A 16,271-nucleotide genomic window follows, 5' to 3' on the forward strand; every position below is an offset into this window, starting at 1 on the left:
GCCTCCATAAGACCTCAGCAGTGCCACAGGCTGATTGCCTCCATGCCACGCCGCATTGAAGCAGTCATTTCTGCAAAAGGATTCCCGACCAAGTATTGAGTGCATAACTGTACATGATTATTTGAAGGTTGATGTTTTTTGTATTAAAAACACTTTTCTTTTATTGGTCGGATGAAATATGCTAATTTTGTGAGATAGGAATTTTGGGTTTTCATGAGCTGTATGCCAAAATCATCCGTATTAAGACAATAAAAGACCTGAAATATTTCAGTTAGTGTGCAATGAATCTAAAATATATGAATGTTAAATTTTCATCATGACATTATGGAAAATAATGAACTTTATCACAATATGCTAATATATTGAGAAGGACCTGTATATTTGAGCTTGTATGTAAATGTGGATTAGAGAAAATCCACAAATCCAAACCGGTACACCCAATTCTTTGAAGTTGTATAAATATAAATAAAAAAAAAAACAGTTCATAAGCATCTTAAAAAACCCACAACCTATTTTACACTGACACACAGGCCACAATGAGTGAATGTAACCTTCTAACCAGCAATGCAGATTTGATCCTAATCATCTTGTTGCGCCTCTCTAATATTTCAGGTGCTCACAGAACACAATTAGCATCATGAAAAGGTCAAAGGTCCCAGCATCTTTCCAAACTGTATATCTAAAGCATAAAGAGATCCTTGAGGTTTTTCTACGACGGCTAAAGGTTTTGGGGAGATGTTTCACTGTCTGGCTGCTTATGATGTTCTTAGTTTTAAGCTGCTGCTGAATTTCCTCCATTACATTTGCCTAATTTTGAACTTCTACTCTGTTTAGTATCTGTAGTCCCGCGCTGACTGCTGATTTGTCCACAAAACATAAAAATAATACAAGTCTAAAGCAAAATCAATGCAGGGTTTTTAAAATCATTCAGGATGAAAGGTTTCCCAGTGTTTGCCATCAGATCAGAGATTTCTTCCACCAGATAAAAACTGAGCTGAATTTATGTTAAAGTGAGTGTGTGTTGAAATGAAAAATGAAAAACACTGCAGACGCTAATACTGGTACCGTCCTCTCTTCCCTCCATGTCCTCCATAATCTCCATGTCTGTTGTGCCCTCCTTGGTTCCTTCCACCCCCCTTCCAACCTCCTCTACCTCCCCAACCACCTCCACCACCTCTTCTTTCTTGACCCCAGCTGCCGCCACCTCCTCGTCCTCCACCACCTCCACCACCGCGCTCTCCCCATCCTCCATCTTGCCTCTTCTGCCAGGGGGGCATCTCAGGTGGTGGGGGCTCTATCTCGGAGGGGCGTCCTCCTCTGTCTGGTACTCTTCCCATCAAAACCTGTGAAAAGAATGAAATAAAAGTCTCCGTGAGGAGGCTAATCAAGTTGAAGCCTTTTTCACATGTGGAAGTGTCAATGCGCGTCTTTCACCTTGTTGACAGCACAAGCGGTCTTCTCCCGGCTGGAGCCACTGCTGGTCTTCACCACGTTGCAGACGTCCTCCCTGGCAGCCAGCAGCTCAGCCACGTCCGCTGAGGACTGAGGCCTCAAAGAGTGCCGCTTGGGCTGGTAGGCTCTGGCCATGCTGTCCACCTTCACCTGCACAAATAAAAGCTCACCATTTAAAAAAGGATTGTTGCATGCTCTTTGGTTAGGAGTAAACCTTCAACACTCTGTTTGGTGACATGCCTTGGCCCTGTCCGACCAGCCGAACGACTGAACGGTGACGTCCAGGCGCTTGATCAGCATCCTGCGGCGACATTCGTACTCTGACGACAGAACCTCGTTGATCCCATGCAGCTTTTCCTGCGAAGAGACGCTTCAGTAACAACTGTGCCCTGCAGGAACATGATGCTGTCAGAAACATGTTTACATACCCACTGTTCACTGCTGAGAGACTTCTTCAACACTGGCTCTCCAATGGAGCCATCAGGAAGATCTTGAAGCAAATGTTCCACCTAAGATAGAAAGATTTGATAATTAATAATAAACAATTTCTGTATGTATAAAAAAAGACACATAGTGCCATGGAAGAGTATTTGCCCCATACATATTTCTTCTGTTTGCCTTTTTTTTGTCACACTTTATGTTTCATATCATCAAGAAAATCAGATTGAGATAACCTGAGAAAATACAAGAAGCTGTTTCAAATGATAAAGTCTTGTATTAAGGAGAAAAAGCTTTCCATATCCACCTGACCCTACGTAAAAAGCTTTCTGCTTCTATCAATTACTGCAAGTCGTCCAGGCCCATACCATCACACTACCATCACCATGTCTGTCAGTCTGATGTCCTTTTTCTAAACTGCTGTCTTGATTTTACGCTGAAGGTCAGCTTCCAGTTACATCTGGTGTGAAACTAACCTTTCAGAAAAAGAAATATCCAGACAAGAAAAAAAGTCTAGATATCTATTAGAGGAGGTTCTTTTCTGAGCTCCCGGATGAGTCACTGATGCGAACTTGGATTATTTCTCCATTTTGGGATGGTGGCTCCACTGTGGTTCAATGTTTTTAGATTAGTGCTTTGTTAGACTGGGAAACTGTTTACATCAGAAATCCAGGATGTCATTTTTTTTTCAAAATAGATATATTTATATACATTTTGAATAAAAGCCAAATAATGTTTGTCACTGTTTTTATGTAGTGAAAATATAATTTTCCACATGATGACAAAAGAGCTGTTACACATTGATTATACTGACTTTTATTCTAATTACTAAAAGGCAGAATGTTATGACGAGGGTGATGATATGATTTACGTTTTGAGCTTTTCACAGGCTGAGGGGCATAAATGACATCAGAATTGCAGCTTTTAAAACGCTGTCGCAGCCCTACTTTAAACCTACACACATGGTCTCGGTCACATCTAGAAGTTGTTTTTCAGATTAAGTCATTTGTTTTAATACAAATCGCTCGAACATTTTACTGAGGTACCTAGTAGAACCTCTCTAAATCACGTTAGAAGCAGAATTATCAACAAGTCATGTAAAAACAGAGAGGAAACATGCTAACAGTGGGCTGATTTCACTTCGGTTAAGTGAAAACATATTTTACTTCATGTACATGACAGATTTAAATGTTGTGTCCAACTTTGTCTTTTAATACCAGCAAATGCTGATTGTTAACTGACTTGGTCAATATCAGGTACAGGAAATCCCGACCAGAACATCCCTGACAGAAACACTGCTTAATCACAGAAAAGTTTTGTCAATATTAAAATTGCTGATACAAGAAATAAAACCATAAACAAAAAGAGAAGTTTGATCTCATCTAAAGTTGCTTACAGGAATGAAAAACAGCCATACAGACCAGGTGAGTCCTGATGATCGTGACCTTAACCGTCTGACCAGCCTCACCTTCTTTTGTAGTTGAGAAAACACCTCTGCTGCCTCTTTTCCTCCAGGCTCCGGTAGCTCCAGTGTTTCGCAGATCGCTGAAAGCTCCCGCTGGACCGGACGCTCATCTTCGTGTTTATCAGAATCTTGCCTGCCGCTCAAGATCTGAGCCGCCTGGAGCTCAGAGCTCAAAAACACTAACACAGGGACACCTGTTTAATTTTGGATCATCAATGGAGTGGATTAGAGAGGGTGACTACTTACAGACAAATTTTAGATGGTCTTTTGTGCTCCGTGTGCTGCCCTGGAGAACCCCTGAAACAGCTCCTTCAAAGGGACAGTGCAGCTCTTTCAGCAAACCGCTCATCTCTACCTGGAGGCTGTCCATATCGTCTGCAGAGAACAGGGAAATCCAAGTGTTGGGAGGTTAAAAATACTTGTAACTTACCAAAAATACTTTCTAAATTCATCAAAATATATTTTTAGGCTTTTTGTTTAGGCGAACTAATACCAAAAGTAGAACTAAACTATAAAGCTCCAGAGATATCAACAGGACATCCTTGATGCTATTAAAATGCAAATATATTTAATGTTATTTGTAATGGAAATAATCCCCAGGGATTTTGCGCATTGAAAATTTAAATCCACTTTCTTATTGCCATTTTGGTTTCTTTAACATTTTCACCATATACGATAAAAAATAAATAAATCACACATTCCTCTGAACGTTACAGCAAATTTAAGGTGCCTTGCAAAAGGGTTCACACCACTGTCACATTTTGTCACGTTACAACAACAGACTTCAACAACTTTTACTGGGATTTTATGTGATCGAGCGACACGAAGCAGCATTTTAGGTCTGGACTTTGACTAAGTCATTCTCCAAACCATGATGCTGTCACCACCGTGTTTTACTAAGCTGAGGACGTATTCAGGGTAAAGTGCACAGCTATTGTTTTGCATGTAGCCTGGAAAGTGTATTTACTAATAAGGTGACCTTTAAAAAGAAAGTTTGCACTGTTTTTGTCTTTTCTTTTTAGGGATTATCAGATGTCACACATCTACAGAGCACTCCAGATTTAGAGCATTTTATGTTCGAACCTAAGGGAGAACCAGATTTAGTACTTCTCACCTGGTCCAGATGTAAGGCTCTCCTCCAGACCACACAGGGGCTTCAGTCTAGATGTCAACCACCGACAGAGATCCACGTACTCCGGGGAGGAAAGGCCTTCCCCCGCGGCTCTAAGCAGCGCCTTCTCCTCCAGCAGAGGGCCGTCATAGCTACGGAGCGTCGCACAAAGCGGTGAGGTTATAAAACATACGCAGATGTCTGACTTAGATCATGCATCATCAGACCCGCTACTTCAGTCTCCTTCGGCACAAACAGTGCCGCTGATTGTCCGAACTGGGCCGATCAACATGCTAACAGAGGATTAGCTTACCCGAGCTGCTCCAAGCAGTCCAGAATGTCACCCTCCATCCCCACACTGTTGTTCCGTCGGTTTATTAAAACTTGATGTTACGGGTGCATCTCAGCCTACATAAACAGGATTTGCATCCATTCATTTCCACCATGATGGGGGTTCCTTCAGCTACATGAGCCGGAGCGAAACAATGACGGGAAAAGGTTCCGCCACCAGCAAAATAAAGAAATAAATGAATAAAAAAGGGGGCTGGACGGTGGCGCAGTTGGTAGCACTGTTGCCCTGCAGCAAAAAGGTCCTGGGATCGATTCCCGACCGTGGGTCTTTCTGCATGGAGTTTGCATGTTCTCCCTGTGCATGCGTGGGTTCTCACCGGGTACTCCGGCTTCCTCCCACAGTCCAAAGACATGCCTGTTAGGTTAATTGTTAACTCTAAATTGCCCTTAGGTATATGAAAGTGTGTGTATGGTTGTTTGTGTGTTGCCCTGCGATGGACTGGCGACCTGTCCAGGTTGTACCCTGCTTCTCGCCCATAGACTGCTGGAGATAGGCACCAGCTCCCCTGCGACCCACAATGGAATAAGTGGTAGAAAATGACTGACTGAATAAAAAAGGGGATCATTCAAACAATTGGGTGGATTGTAATTATATGGTATTTAATTGTAATCAGAAATTAAACTGATATATATGAATGAACTATGACTGCTTCTTTATACTGTAAAAATGTACTTTTAATCTGAAATGAGTTGATTAGACTCTAAAGGCCGTTCTCAAACTTACTGCCTGTGCAGCATAAAACAAAACCACCCATATCTATCACCTGAACATGTTATTCAATCAGCATGATTACCAGGATTTATTTACATGTTCTTGTGTTTCAAATGGCCCATTAGACCTGCTTAACCCCATCCTACCCAGATCCTACTCACAGATTCTTGTCATCCCTTCTATTGAGTGTGAAAAACGCAAGTCTGAATCACAATGCCTGACTGACAATGAAATTATCCTCAACATTTATGTTCTTGGGATACTTTTTAGAACTTATAGAGAAATGTGCTTTTAGCAGTCACTGTTTGATTCCTGAGGATCTTAACCATCACTTGATGTTTATTGTATGACACTGAGATTCAAATCTCGACTTTAGGAACCAATGTTCTAGGCTTTCCAGGAAGAGGAGTAGAACACACTATCAACATAGTTCTGTATGTTTATCTGTATTAAGTCTATTAATGCTACTCGATCTAAAAGTCTATTTTAATATGACAATTTTGGAATTCCAGCATTTGAGTTGACCTCACTAGTGCTGTCATGCATGCATATTTGTCTCACTTTTGCACATCTAGAGACTAGCAGACTGTCAACTGGATTTAGGTTTGGACTTTGACTGGGCCGTTCTAACACATCAATATGCTTTGATCTGAACTTCTATGTTAAGGGTCATTGTTTAGCTAGAAGATAAACCTCCCTGCCAGTTTCAAGTCTTTTGCAGGTTTTCTTCCAGGATTTCTCTGTATTTAGCTACATCCATCTTCCCATCAACTCTGCCACCATCACACTTACCTTGTGGGAATAGTGTGTTGAGGGTGATGTACATTGTTAGATTTCCACCACACATGGCCACATGTTTGCAGTCTAACACATGGCTTCTAGCCAACGTGGCTTCTTCTTGCCATTCTTCCATAAATACCAGCATGACTAAAGACCTGTATATAGTCCAATAAACAAGCTCCTTTACCCTTGACCTGTCTGGTGTGGTCCCTGGCCGTAATGATGCCGTTTGCTCACTTATGTTCTCCTAAACCTTCAAGGAAGAGCTGGATTTATATAGAGATTAGATTACACACATATGTACTCTATTTGGTATTTAGGTGAGTTCGGAAGGCAGTTAGTCACACTGGATTTTATTTTAGGGGTATTAAATGGGGCTAAATACATACATATGCAACAAAAAAGGCAACAAGAAGATTAAAATTCACCATTTTATTATGATAATGTTATTTGATATGTCAAATTACAAGTGTATCATGTAACATAAAAACAGTTACAAACATATGTATGCATATTTACATTATATATTTATGAAAAGTAACAAGCTACATCTGTATAAAGAAAATACAACTATGACGAGTTATTGGTTCTCTAAATTTTACATCAGATACTTGGTATTCTCAAACCATGATAATACCTAGACATGTAGAAACCAATTAAACCAGGATGAGTGACGTTAAACTGTAAGATAGAAACTAGGATGGACGTGAGGCACTTTTTTTTTGAGGTTGTCAGGATGCGAAAAGCCAATGGCACTAGGAAACTGAAAGGAGACACAAATGCTCGGAAAATATGCACAGGGAAAGAACCAAAGAAAAACAGGCAGTGTTTACAGAATCGTTAAGAGTAGTACCATTTATACTGCATGTTTTTAAAAAACACAAATGTCTTCCACTATTTAGAACTAATCACAAATGTTACATCAAGCGCTGTAAGATGAAAAGGGGGAAGAAAAAAAAAAGCGCACACATCTTATCAGTGCACCAAAGCATCGGAGAATCAAACAGAACCACCCCACTGCTGTGAAAAGTAATCTTTTTTTTTCCTTTAAACAATACACTGAAGAGAAAACAGGTTGATATAGCTTCCTTTTTTTTAAAATCTACACAATGTCAAGAATGTACACCTGTATGCATTCCCAAAGATATGCACAATTTCCAAGATCGAAAGAGGATAAAAGACTAGCAGCAAAGTGGTTAAAACTGAAGTCTATATAATGCAGGTCAAAAAAAAATTTAATATATATATATAAATATATATTAAAGCAGACACACACATGTTGCATATATATTACAGTACAAGACAGAAAGTTGCACTGCGCTGGTTAATGCAGAAATGAGAAGGGTTATGTCAGCATTCTCTACACTTTTTGTATAAATGCACGTCCTTTTTGTTTGCTTCTCAGCCAGCAAGTTTTAATCAGGTGCATCAAACCTCAGTAATGCAGGGCAACCCGATTACAATGGGAGAATAATGAAAACCAACCGAATGTGGTTGGTTAATTGGTTAACACACCAACCCCCTCTGCATGCACACACACACACACACACACACACCACCAGAAACCCACACACACACACACACACACACACGAGACCATGTCACGCAGAGCAATCAAACGATTAAAAATGACGACTGTTTATGCTGTTGGAGAGTTAGGCTTAACAGTCGTTCATAGCTGATTTCTCTGTCAACACAATAAACTTAGTGATTGTATCTAGCAGCTTTATACGTGTATTTATATCTATATATATATATATTTATATTTATATAGCAAACGTCAAAAACAAGTGGACCTCCACTACTGTACCGTGTTAGCACTACCCTTCCTTCTACCGTACAAAACTAGAGAGAGACTCTATTAGATGCTCAATAGTCATATCCACCGCAAAGCCCTCTACTTTTCAATGTGAAATAATACTAAAAGGTGACCTCTGTACAAACTGCTGTCATTAGAAGCTACAGTGCAGGCTGACAGCGACGATAAATACAGCTCTATCTTTATAAACTCCAAAGAGAAGAAGCTGGGATTGTTGTCAGTACTTAAATATAGTGTTACGTATTTACAGGAGATTAGTTTGGTACCAGGGGTCGGACCAGGAACCTACGTAGCATTAAAGTGTCCCCGTCCCGTCAATTACTCATGTCTGCAGAGAGGACAGTGTATTTCCCATGTTTAGAAGTTTGCATAGAAAGTAAAGGGAGCATTGGTTGGCATGGAAACGGGGAGAGCAGACAATCCTCCTGAACACGTGTTGAGACTGAAGAGGCCCGTTTGGACCGGCAGTAGCGCGGGGAGGGGGGGGGGAAGCTATCTGCGTTTTTCACCAGGTGCAGATGTATCAAACCTGTCTTATGAAAAACCGGAGATTAAGAAAGTTAGTGTTAATGAAAAATCAAAATTAGGGAGAAATACACGCGGAAACTGCACTGTTGCTCTTATAGAGTCTCTGTTTCAACCCAGGTGATCTTTAAATGTTAAATTCTAGTTATTCTGGATGGAGAAACAATGTTCTACTGTCATGTAATGAGCAGAAACAGCCTGCCAAGAGAACCTGAATATTTATGTACTTCCTCGTCGGGCCTGGGTCGACTGTAGTCTTTAAGGCTGCAGCCGATTAGCTAAAATGAGCCAAGAGAATGGAAGCAGTGACCCAGACTCTGTCCAGCTATAACCACACCTACCTAAAAGCACACCCTGAACATGCTCATAGGCAGCTTGTATTTACGTATTTATATTTCAACTGTGTGTAGAAATCAGAAGATGTATTTTGGCAGGGCGTAACATGGAGTATTTTTATGAGACTTTTTCTGGGAATTTATCGTGAAAGAAAGGAAATCACACAAATCACAAAGTAAAAGGTTTCTGAATTTCTAATTGTGTTATACATTATTATAACTGTAATAATCAATATGCTGTATTATTTAAGCAGCAGTAGGAATCAGTAATTATTATTCAAAGTCAACTAGATTATTGTGCATTTTTGCTTTGTCTGTTATGATTCTATGGTGTTTTACTGGTCTATTCCTTATTTATTTATGTACATATAATTTATAAAAACGACAACCTGTTTATAAATCTGAGTTTCTTTAAGAATGTTGCTGCAAATGTTTTCCAGATTATGGACAGAACCAGGAAGCTGCTTCCAGCTGCTCTCAGTCATCACTAACGTTACTGTCACGCTACAGAGGAACAAAGATGGCGTCGATTCCACCCAGCTTTCATTTCGTCGCTCATTTATGCTCGGAGTCGAACCATAACCACGCCGTCAGTGGGGCAGTAAAGACCTGCATTCATTCAGGACCCAGGTTGACACGGCATCGGAAAGGACAGAACACAAAAACAGATTCAAAAGGACAAACAGAAATGTGGAGCCGGTGCTGCAACCAAAGCTTGGAAAGGGGTGCTTTGAAGAGGGGGTCCCCCCTCCTGAAGGCACCGCTTTAATCTGAGTGTTAAATTAGCCTGTAGACTTATTCCAATGTCTAATGGTTTCTCAGTCAGAGAATATCCTAAATTTAAGTGCCTCGTAATTTAATCAAGGAGCTCCAACTCCTTTGTTCACCAAAGTAAAAACTTGCTGGTTGAGCAACATTTCAACCTTTAATTTAAAACTAATTACAAATGTAAGCAAGTAGGAAAGAAGTGAAACAATAAAAATCATAAATTCTCTACAGCTGTAAATACGAGAGGTAAAACCTGTCTCTGGAGTAGGATTCTAATGGGATGGTTCTAAAAGAAATGGGTCAGAAGGATTCTGTGTGCCTCTTTTGAGGTGGAGACTGGAAAAGCTATTTCAGGGACCTCAACATGGTAGTTTGGTACCATTTTACCTCTTCTCGATGTGGAAATAATTGCTTAAATATGGAATACAACCAGACTGTATAAATAACCTCAGGTTAGGAAATCCGTACCAACACAATGAAGCTAATTGATTTGTGGCTGTAAAACTTTAAAGTTGCAGTAAATCATGGGGAATGACATGCCACAAGATTTTTTGTAGGTTACCTTTACTTTCAGGGGATAAATGCTATTTAGTGCACTTTTTGCTGGCTAGTAATTACACTGTCTGCTAATCCTTGAACCATGAAGAAAAGGCCACTCTTGCCCAGCTGCAAATCCACAAAAAGCAAGAGCTCATCCCTTTTAGCATACTCAAACAACAAGCACTTATTTTTTGTCCTCCATGTTGAAGTTCTTGCTGTCTGTACAAAATACATTTTTCCTTCATAGAGTTACATGTTGTGGCCCGACCCTGTCAATTTATGAGGGTGAATGTGAAAGAGCTGTGTGTGTGTGTACAGGTGTGTGTGTTTTAACATCTCAGTCTGTTAATCATGATGTCCCCTTCTCTCCACCTCAGCTTTAAGCCCCTTTACCTAACTTGTTGCTCAGAGCTCCCACAAAGCATTATGGTTTGTCCTCCACTGCTGCTTGTCGGCGGCAAACACAAACTGAAATCTCCAAAAGCCCTCAGAGCTGGGGATCAACAACGCATCACCCCTTCTTAGAGAGGAATGAAAAAAGGATGCCGGCTAGTAATTTTCCGCTTGTATCCACTGCCTTTTTAAGCTAGCTTTGAGGGTGTCCCAGAGTCCGTTGTACAGGGGGGCCAGGTTCACCCTGCGGCCTTGTGCTTGCCCCCGCAGCAGTGGCAGGCCTCGCCACAGTGGTGGCAGGCGCGCAGAGGCAGGTAGCAGCACATGCAAGGCGCGATGAAGGAGAGCGCCAACAGGGCCAGCCAGCGCAGGCAGAACTGTTCGTCGGATGTGTCGCATGAGCAGGGGTCTGAGAAGTCCCCTTCCGAGTCGGACATACAGTGGTACAGCATGCTCTCGGCGCACAGCATGCAGCTGACTTTGTGGATGCACTGCTTGATTGGGTCGGGGGCGTCCTGGCACTGCCCCCGCCAGTTGTCCTCGTGGTTGAACATCTCTCGACAGTAAATGCAGCGTGAGCGCTCGCCGTCCTCTCGTCGCCGGCGGCCCTTTGGCTTAGGAAGGGGCGAAGGCTGAGTCTTAATGGCTGGGTCCTTGCCCAGCCCCAGCCCGAGGCCCGTTCCGATACCCATACCGGTGCCAGAGAGGCAGTCGCTGCCGGGGCTGTCGAAGAAATACTCGCACTTCTTACTGTCCAGTTTGTGAAAGGAGGCTGTGAAGTCCATGTCCTCTCGGTCGGCCTCATGTCTGCTCATAACAGGGTGGCGGTAGTCCTCGTAGCCTCGAATGAGAACATCCTTACGCGGGTTGATGCGAACAATCTTCTCTTCGTCCACGCGAAAACTGACTCGGCGAGTCGACTTACAGAAGAGAGAAAAGTTAGGAGTTAGATGGATTATGACAATGAACTCAAAACTCATTTATGTACAGTACCATGAAAAAACATTTTTCCTCCTCACACTAAAATACTTCAGATTCAACTAATTTTAATACCAGACAAACAAGACTTTTATGACCAGATGAGAACCTGGCATCTATCTGTGTGAAAAGGCTTACAAAGCCATTTCTAGGGCTCTGGGTCTCCAGCAAACCACAGCAGGGGCTGTTATCCACAAATAAAAAATAGTAGTGCACGTCCAAAAGAGTAGGACTGTGGCTTTAAGAACGTACTGATGAGTCACAGAGGAGGTCACAAAAAAACCCCCAGAACATCATCTAAAGCTCAGCGGGTCCTACCAGTCTCAGTTAAGGCCAGGTTCATAATTCTACAATAAGAAAGAGACGGATCAAAAATGGCCTCCATGGAGGAGTTCCTTCACAAACCCACTACTGACCACATGAAACACACAGGCCTGTCTCACACTTAATAAATCATGCATCGATGATCCCAAAGACTTTTGGGAAAATCTTCTGTGGACTGACGAGACATAAGTGAAAACTTTTTGGAAGAAGAACATCATACTAACATCAGACATGGTGGTGGTAGTTTGATGCTCTGGGGCTGATTTGGTGCTCTAGGACCTGGAGGATTGGCCATAATTCATGAAACCATGAATTCTGCTCTCTGCAATCAGATTGTGACCTCAAGCACACTTGTTTTATGCAGCAGAACAATGATCCAAAGTATACCTACAAGTCAAAAACTGAAAGGCTAAAATAAATAAAAGATCATTTTGGAATGGCCTAGTCAAAGTCTGCACTTAAATCTAATTGAGATTGTGTGACCTTAAACAGTCCATTCAAGATTGAAAACCCTCCAGAGGGGCTGATTTACTATTCTGCTGAGAAGAGTGGGCCAAACTTCCTCCACAGCCTGGGTGTCTGATATTAAATCTAGCCTGATCATCAGAAACATTTAACATGCGGCAAAATACAGACACAGCAGAAGTCTGTAGGGGGATTTGTTTGTCACAGTACTATAGCAATTACAAACAGGAACTTAATTCAACAGGCAGAGTTTGGTAGCTTTATGAGAGGCGCACCTGTGGAGGCAGGTACCGGCGGTTGTCATCGAATGGCTGGGGGGGCACGTAGCAGCCCCTGAATGGCTCGGTGGAGACAACATTGCTCAGAGGAGAGAAGGGCTCTTTGATCGGGGTACAGAATGAAGGAGGTTTATCACACACCTGGAGACAGAAAAAAATATTGTAAAAATCCAGCATCGATGTGAAAATATTTGAAGGAAACTAAGCATCATCTCAACCGTTATGGTATCCCATGACCTCAGCAGTAAAACTATGCACTGGACAACTTGGTGTGCCATTAAAGAGCAGTGAAATAAGGACATCTGTATAACTATTATTCAGCCAGGGTACATATGTGTAAAAAGCCTTAAGCTATATTACCTTTTTTTATAACTGTAGCATCATTTTACACTACATTTTTTAGATAAAAAAAAGCCTTAAATTCAAAGAAATGTATTTGGTGGAGAATAAACATAACATTACAAAAAATCAGTGATACCACTATAGTTGGCACCCTTAACTTTCCTACAATATAAACATGACTGATGTATTTTTTTGTATTTATACTTTATTATTTTGACCGTTTAGGAAGTTCTACATAATCCATAACTTTGTTTCCATGGGTTATAGAAATGTTGTGATAAAAGTCCACTGGGCTGGACGAGGACCCATGTTTATCCTGCCTCCACACACAAAGAGCAGGATGGGAAAGTAGGTAAAAATAAAACTCCACGGCACACTGTTGGACAACTGCAGCAAATCTTCTTGAACAAATGATCAGATCAAATTCCATATAGTTCGAGAGTCTTCAAGAGAGCTTGTTCAGTACGGTGGAGGATCTGTGATTCATAACTTCTACAGTACAAGAAGATTTCAAATAAAATGGTGGCGTCTGCCAGAAAACGTCATGAGGTCTTCCAGCAGGATCATGATCCCAGACCAAATCAACACTAACTGTTCACACACAAAACCAACCTTCATCCACGGCCGTCTCACTCCCCAGACCTGCATCTTACTAAAAACCTGTGGGTTGAGCTGAAGGGTGAGTGCATAGAAGAGAAGCCAGTCCTCTGGATTATGTAGAGTGATTAAGCACCACTGAATAAATATACTTAAGATTGAGTGTGAGATTATGCTTTTGTTATAAACATACCAAAATACCACGGGCGCCCATAATTATGGAGGACACTAAAAGTTAGGAAACATCTTAGATCTATTTAAAGACTTAAATCTAGGTTCTGCTAATTAATAAAAATGCTAAAAATGATGCTGCATCCCCAACATGACATTCTCAAGTTCTTACATTATAATTTCACTGTCAGAGGCACAAATGGTCACTTTTCATGACCAAAACAGCTTTGACTCAAGATGTGTAGGCTGTTCATGTGTGTGTGTGTATATATGAGTGTTCCACTTTAACCACCAGGGGGCATCCTGAACCCACGCTTCACCAAATGACTGTGCTGAGTGGTGATGACTCAAGGCCCTTCTGTTACAAGAACTCAAAGTTCCTATTAGGCTTGCATGTGTTCCCACAAACAATCACACACACACGGCTCTTGAAAGACATGAAGCCAGAAATGAAAGAAAACCTTCCTTTTACCTTGTGCTGATTGATCTCGTGAGGAAAATTCACCGCTAAAATTAGGCAGAATTAGAGGTCTATAAAAAGCATTTTAAGGTTGATGCAGGATGCGCCATAAACAACGAGTATTTTGGCTAAATCATGCTGTTTTGAGGGCAAACAAGAGAAAATGGTTATTACATTATGAACTATGATATTCTTTGAATCATCAGTGCAGCAGTCTTCCAGCTTGTTCTAGCTCAGGTATAACACATGCCGTGGTGTCCTCACACAACTTTGATCCAACCTTATCCAAGCAATACACACACCAGCCTGAAGTCCCTGTTTTCCCACACACATCCCGACCTCACAAGGCAAGGTTAGTCCTACTCTCTCCTCCTTCTCTCTCTGCATGTGGAGGAGGCTGCTGGCTCTGGTTAGTCAGAGCCGTGTGTAAAGTAGCCCACGCCAGTGCTTTAACGCACAGCGGAAATCTGGTTTGCTCCTAGCTGCTGCTACAGTAATTACTGTCCTGTGGTTGCTAAGAGATGCTTCCTTTAACTTCTTTTCCCCTCTCCCTTACTTCTACCCACCCTCTCCAGACTGTTAGCACATGGTGTGTGTGCTCTTTCTTTACCTCCAAACACACCGAAGAGTATGATACACATCCACCACGTCTGCATGGGAATGCGAGGAACAGGAGACAGAGGAGGACGGAAAGGAGAAAGAACAGAGCAGGAAAAAATGAGATTGTGCTGTGCTGTGTGTGTCTGTTTGTTAGAGCCTTGAGAAACAGAGAGAGCACGAGAGGCCAAGAGTCTGCAGAGGGAATGTCATAAACTAGCTCCAGCTGGGGAAATGCAGCACAGAGCTTAAAAAGCCAAATGACAGCTGTGTGTGTGTGGAGAGACACAGAGAGAGGAGGGAAAGGAACGAGAGCAAGGAGTGGAGAGGTGGAGGGAGTGAGGGGGGTGAAATGGGAAACAGACTTGGGCTTCCTTTTAAAGAGCTTGCCTAAGCTCTGCCATTCAAAGGCATGCGTGGGGGCCAATCTGAGGCTGATCTGACCCTGGAGATGTGGCTGGCTGCTGAGGGGGAGGAGGTGGAAGCCAGGGGCAACAGGGCGGCGCACCAACATCAGGGACACTTCCGCCCTCACAGGCACAGGGGTTCAGGACTGGGAGGCCTGTGGAAAAGCGTCAGCATACTGAAATGCTTACTAGTTCTCTGCAGTGCAGCCATCACTTTATGATTAGCAAAACTCCAGAGGTGGTTTGAGCCTGTGCTTCGTTCTGGGGAGTTAAGAAACCAGTTCCTAGTCACAAAAACTGGCTTCAGAGAAGCAAGGAGTGTTTTTGTTGACAAGAACCAAGAATCATTTATGCTAAGCCACAAAACATTATATCAACCCTCCCCCCAACCCCCATTTTTCCCCTTAAGTGCAGCATCTGCTCTGCCTTATTATAGAACACTTTAGTATTAACCTAACATTGAAATATCAGTTACTGAGGACATTATCTGTCAAGTCTTTACCTGAAGTTATGTTGTTTGTGAAGGCAACTTATAACTCCACACTTCAAACATGCCTCACTGTTTTGTTGTTTCTGGCATTAAAATAGTGTCGTCATTCAATTAGCTAAATAGGTTGCTCAATGGGACTGATTTGATCCAGTACTGATATCAGGCTGACATCACTCCTTAATTGGACATCGAATTGACAATCTGTGCTTGACATGACCTTCTATGGAGACATTTTAGTGAAGAAGAGGAAAGACATGCATTTGTTATGTGTTTTATGCAAAACATTTAGAGCGGTGGAAGTTGTGTCACAATGTGTGACAATGGAAATTGACGGAGCTTTTACTGTAACTAACTCTATGTGCTCTCTTTCAAACTCTAACCTTGAAAACTGGCTCAGAGTTTATCTGTTCTTTATTTCTAGATGAAACGACTAAAGGAGCTACATCCACTAACATTTACTTTTCCTTCCCATA

General features: G+C 41.9%; 2 protein-coding genes across 2 annotated transcripts in view; both read right to left on the reverse strand.

Annotated features, from left to right (window-relative positions):
• Positions 1 to 296: 296 nt before the first annotated feature.
• Positions 297 to 4,950, reverse strand: fam98b (family with sequence similarity 98 member B). The gene is made up of 8 exons (XM_047345568.1): positions 4,780 to 4,950; positions 4,470 to 4,618; positions 3,602 to 3,730; positions 3,359 to 3,534; positions 1,881 to 1,961; positions 1,693 to 1,809; positions 1,435 to 1,602; positions 297 to 1,343 (listed from the first exon to the last, which is right to left on the reverse strand). The coding sequence occupies exons 1-8, from the start codon at positions 4,815 to 4,817 to the stop codon at positions 1,053 to 1,055; spliced, it is 1,149 nt and encodes a 382-aa protein (XP_047201524.1). The 5' UTR covers positions 4,818 to 4,950; the 3' UTR covers positions 297 to 1,052.
• Positions 4,951 to 6,726: 1,776 nt separating this feature from the next.
• The window catches only part of spred1 (sprouty related EVH1 domain containing 1), a 46,816-nt gene continuing 37,271 nt past the window's right edge, over positions 6,727 to 16,271 (reverse strand). Inside the window, exons 5-6 of the mRNA XM_047344976.1 lie at positions 12,732 to 12,875; positions 6,727 to 11,609 (exon numbers count right to left, since the gene is read on the reverse strand). Of these exons, the coding sequence (XP_047200932.1) occupies positions 10,929 to 11,609; positions 12,732 to 12,875 (825 nt within the window). The 3' untranslated portion in view covers positions 6,727 to 10,928. The remainder of the gene's footprint in view (positions 11,610 to 12,731; positions 12,876 to 16,271) is intronic.

The sequence above is a fragment of the Girardinichthys multiradiatus genome, chromosome 19 (assembly GCF_021462225.1).
Source record: "Girardinichthys multiradiatus isolate DD_20200921_A chromosome 19, DD_fGirMul_XY1, whole genome shotgun sequence".
Lineage (NCBI taxonomy): Eukaryota > Metazoa > Chordata > Actinopteri > Cyprinodontiformes > Goodeidae > Girardinichthys > Girardinichthys multiradiatus.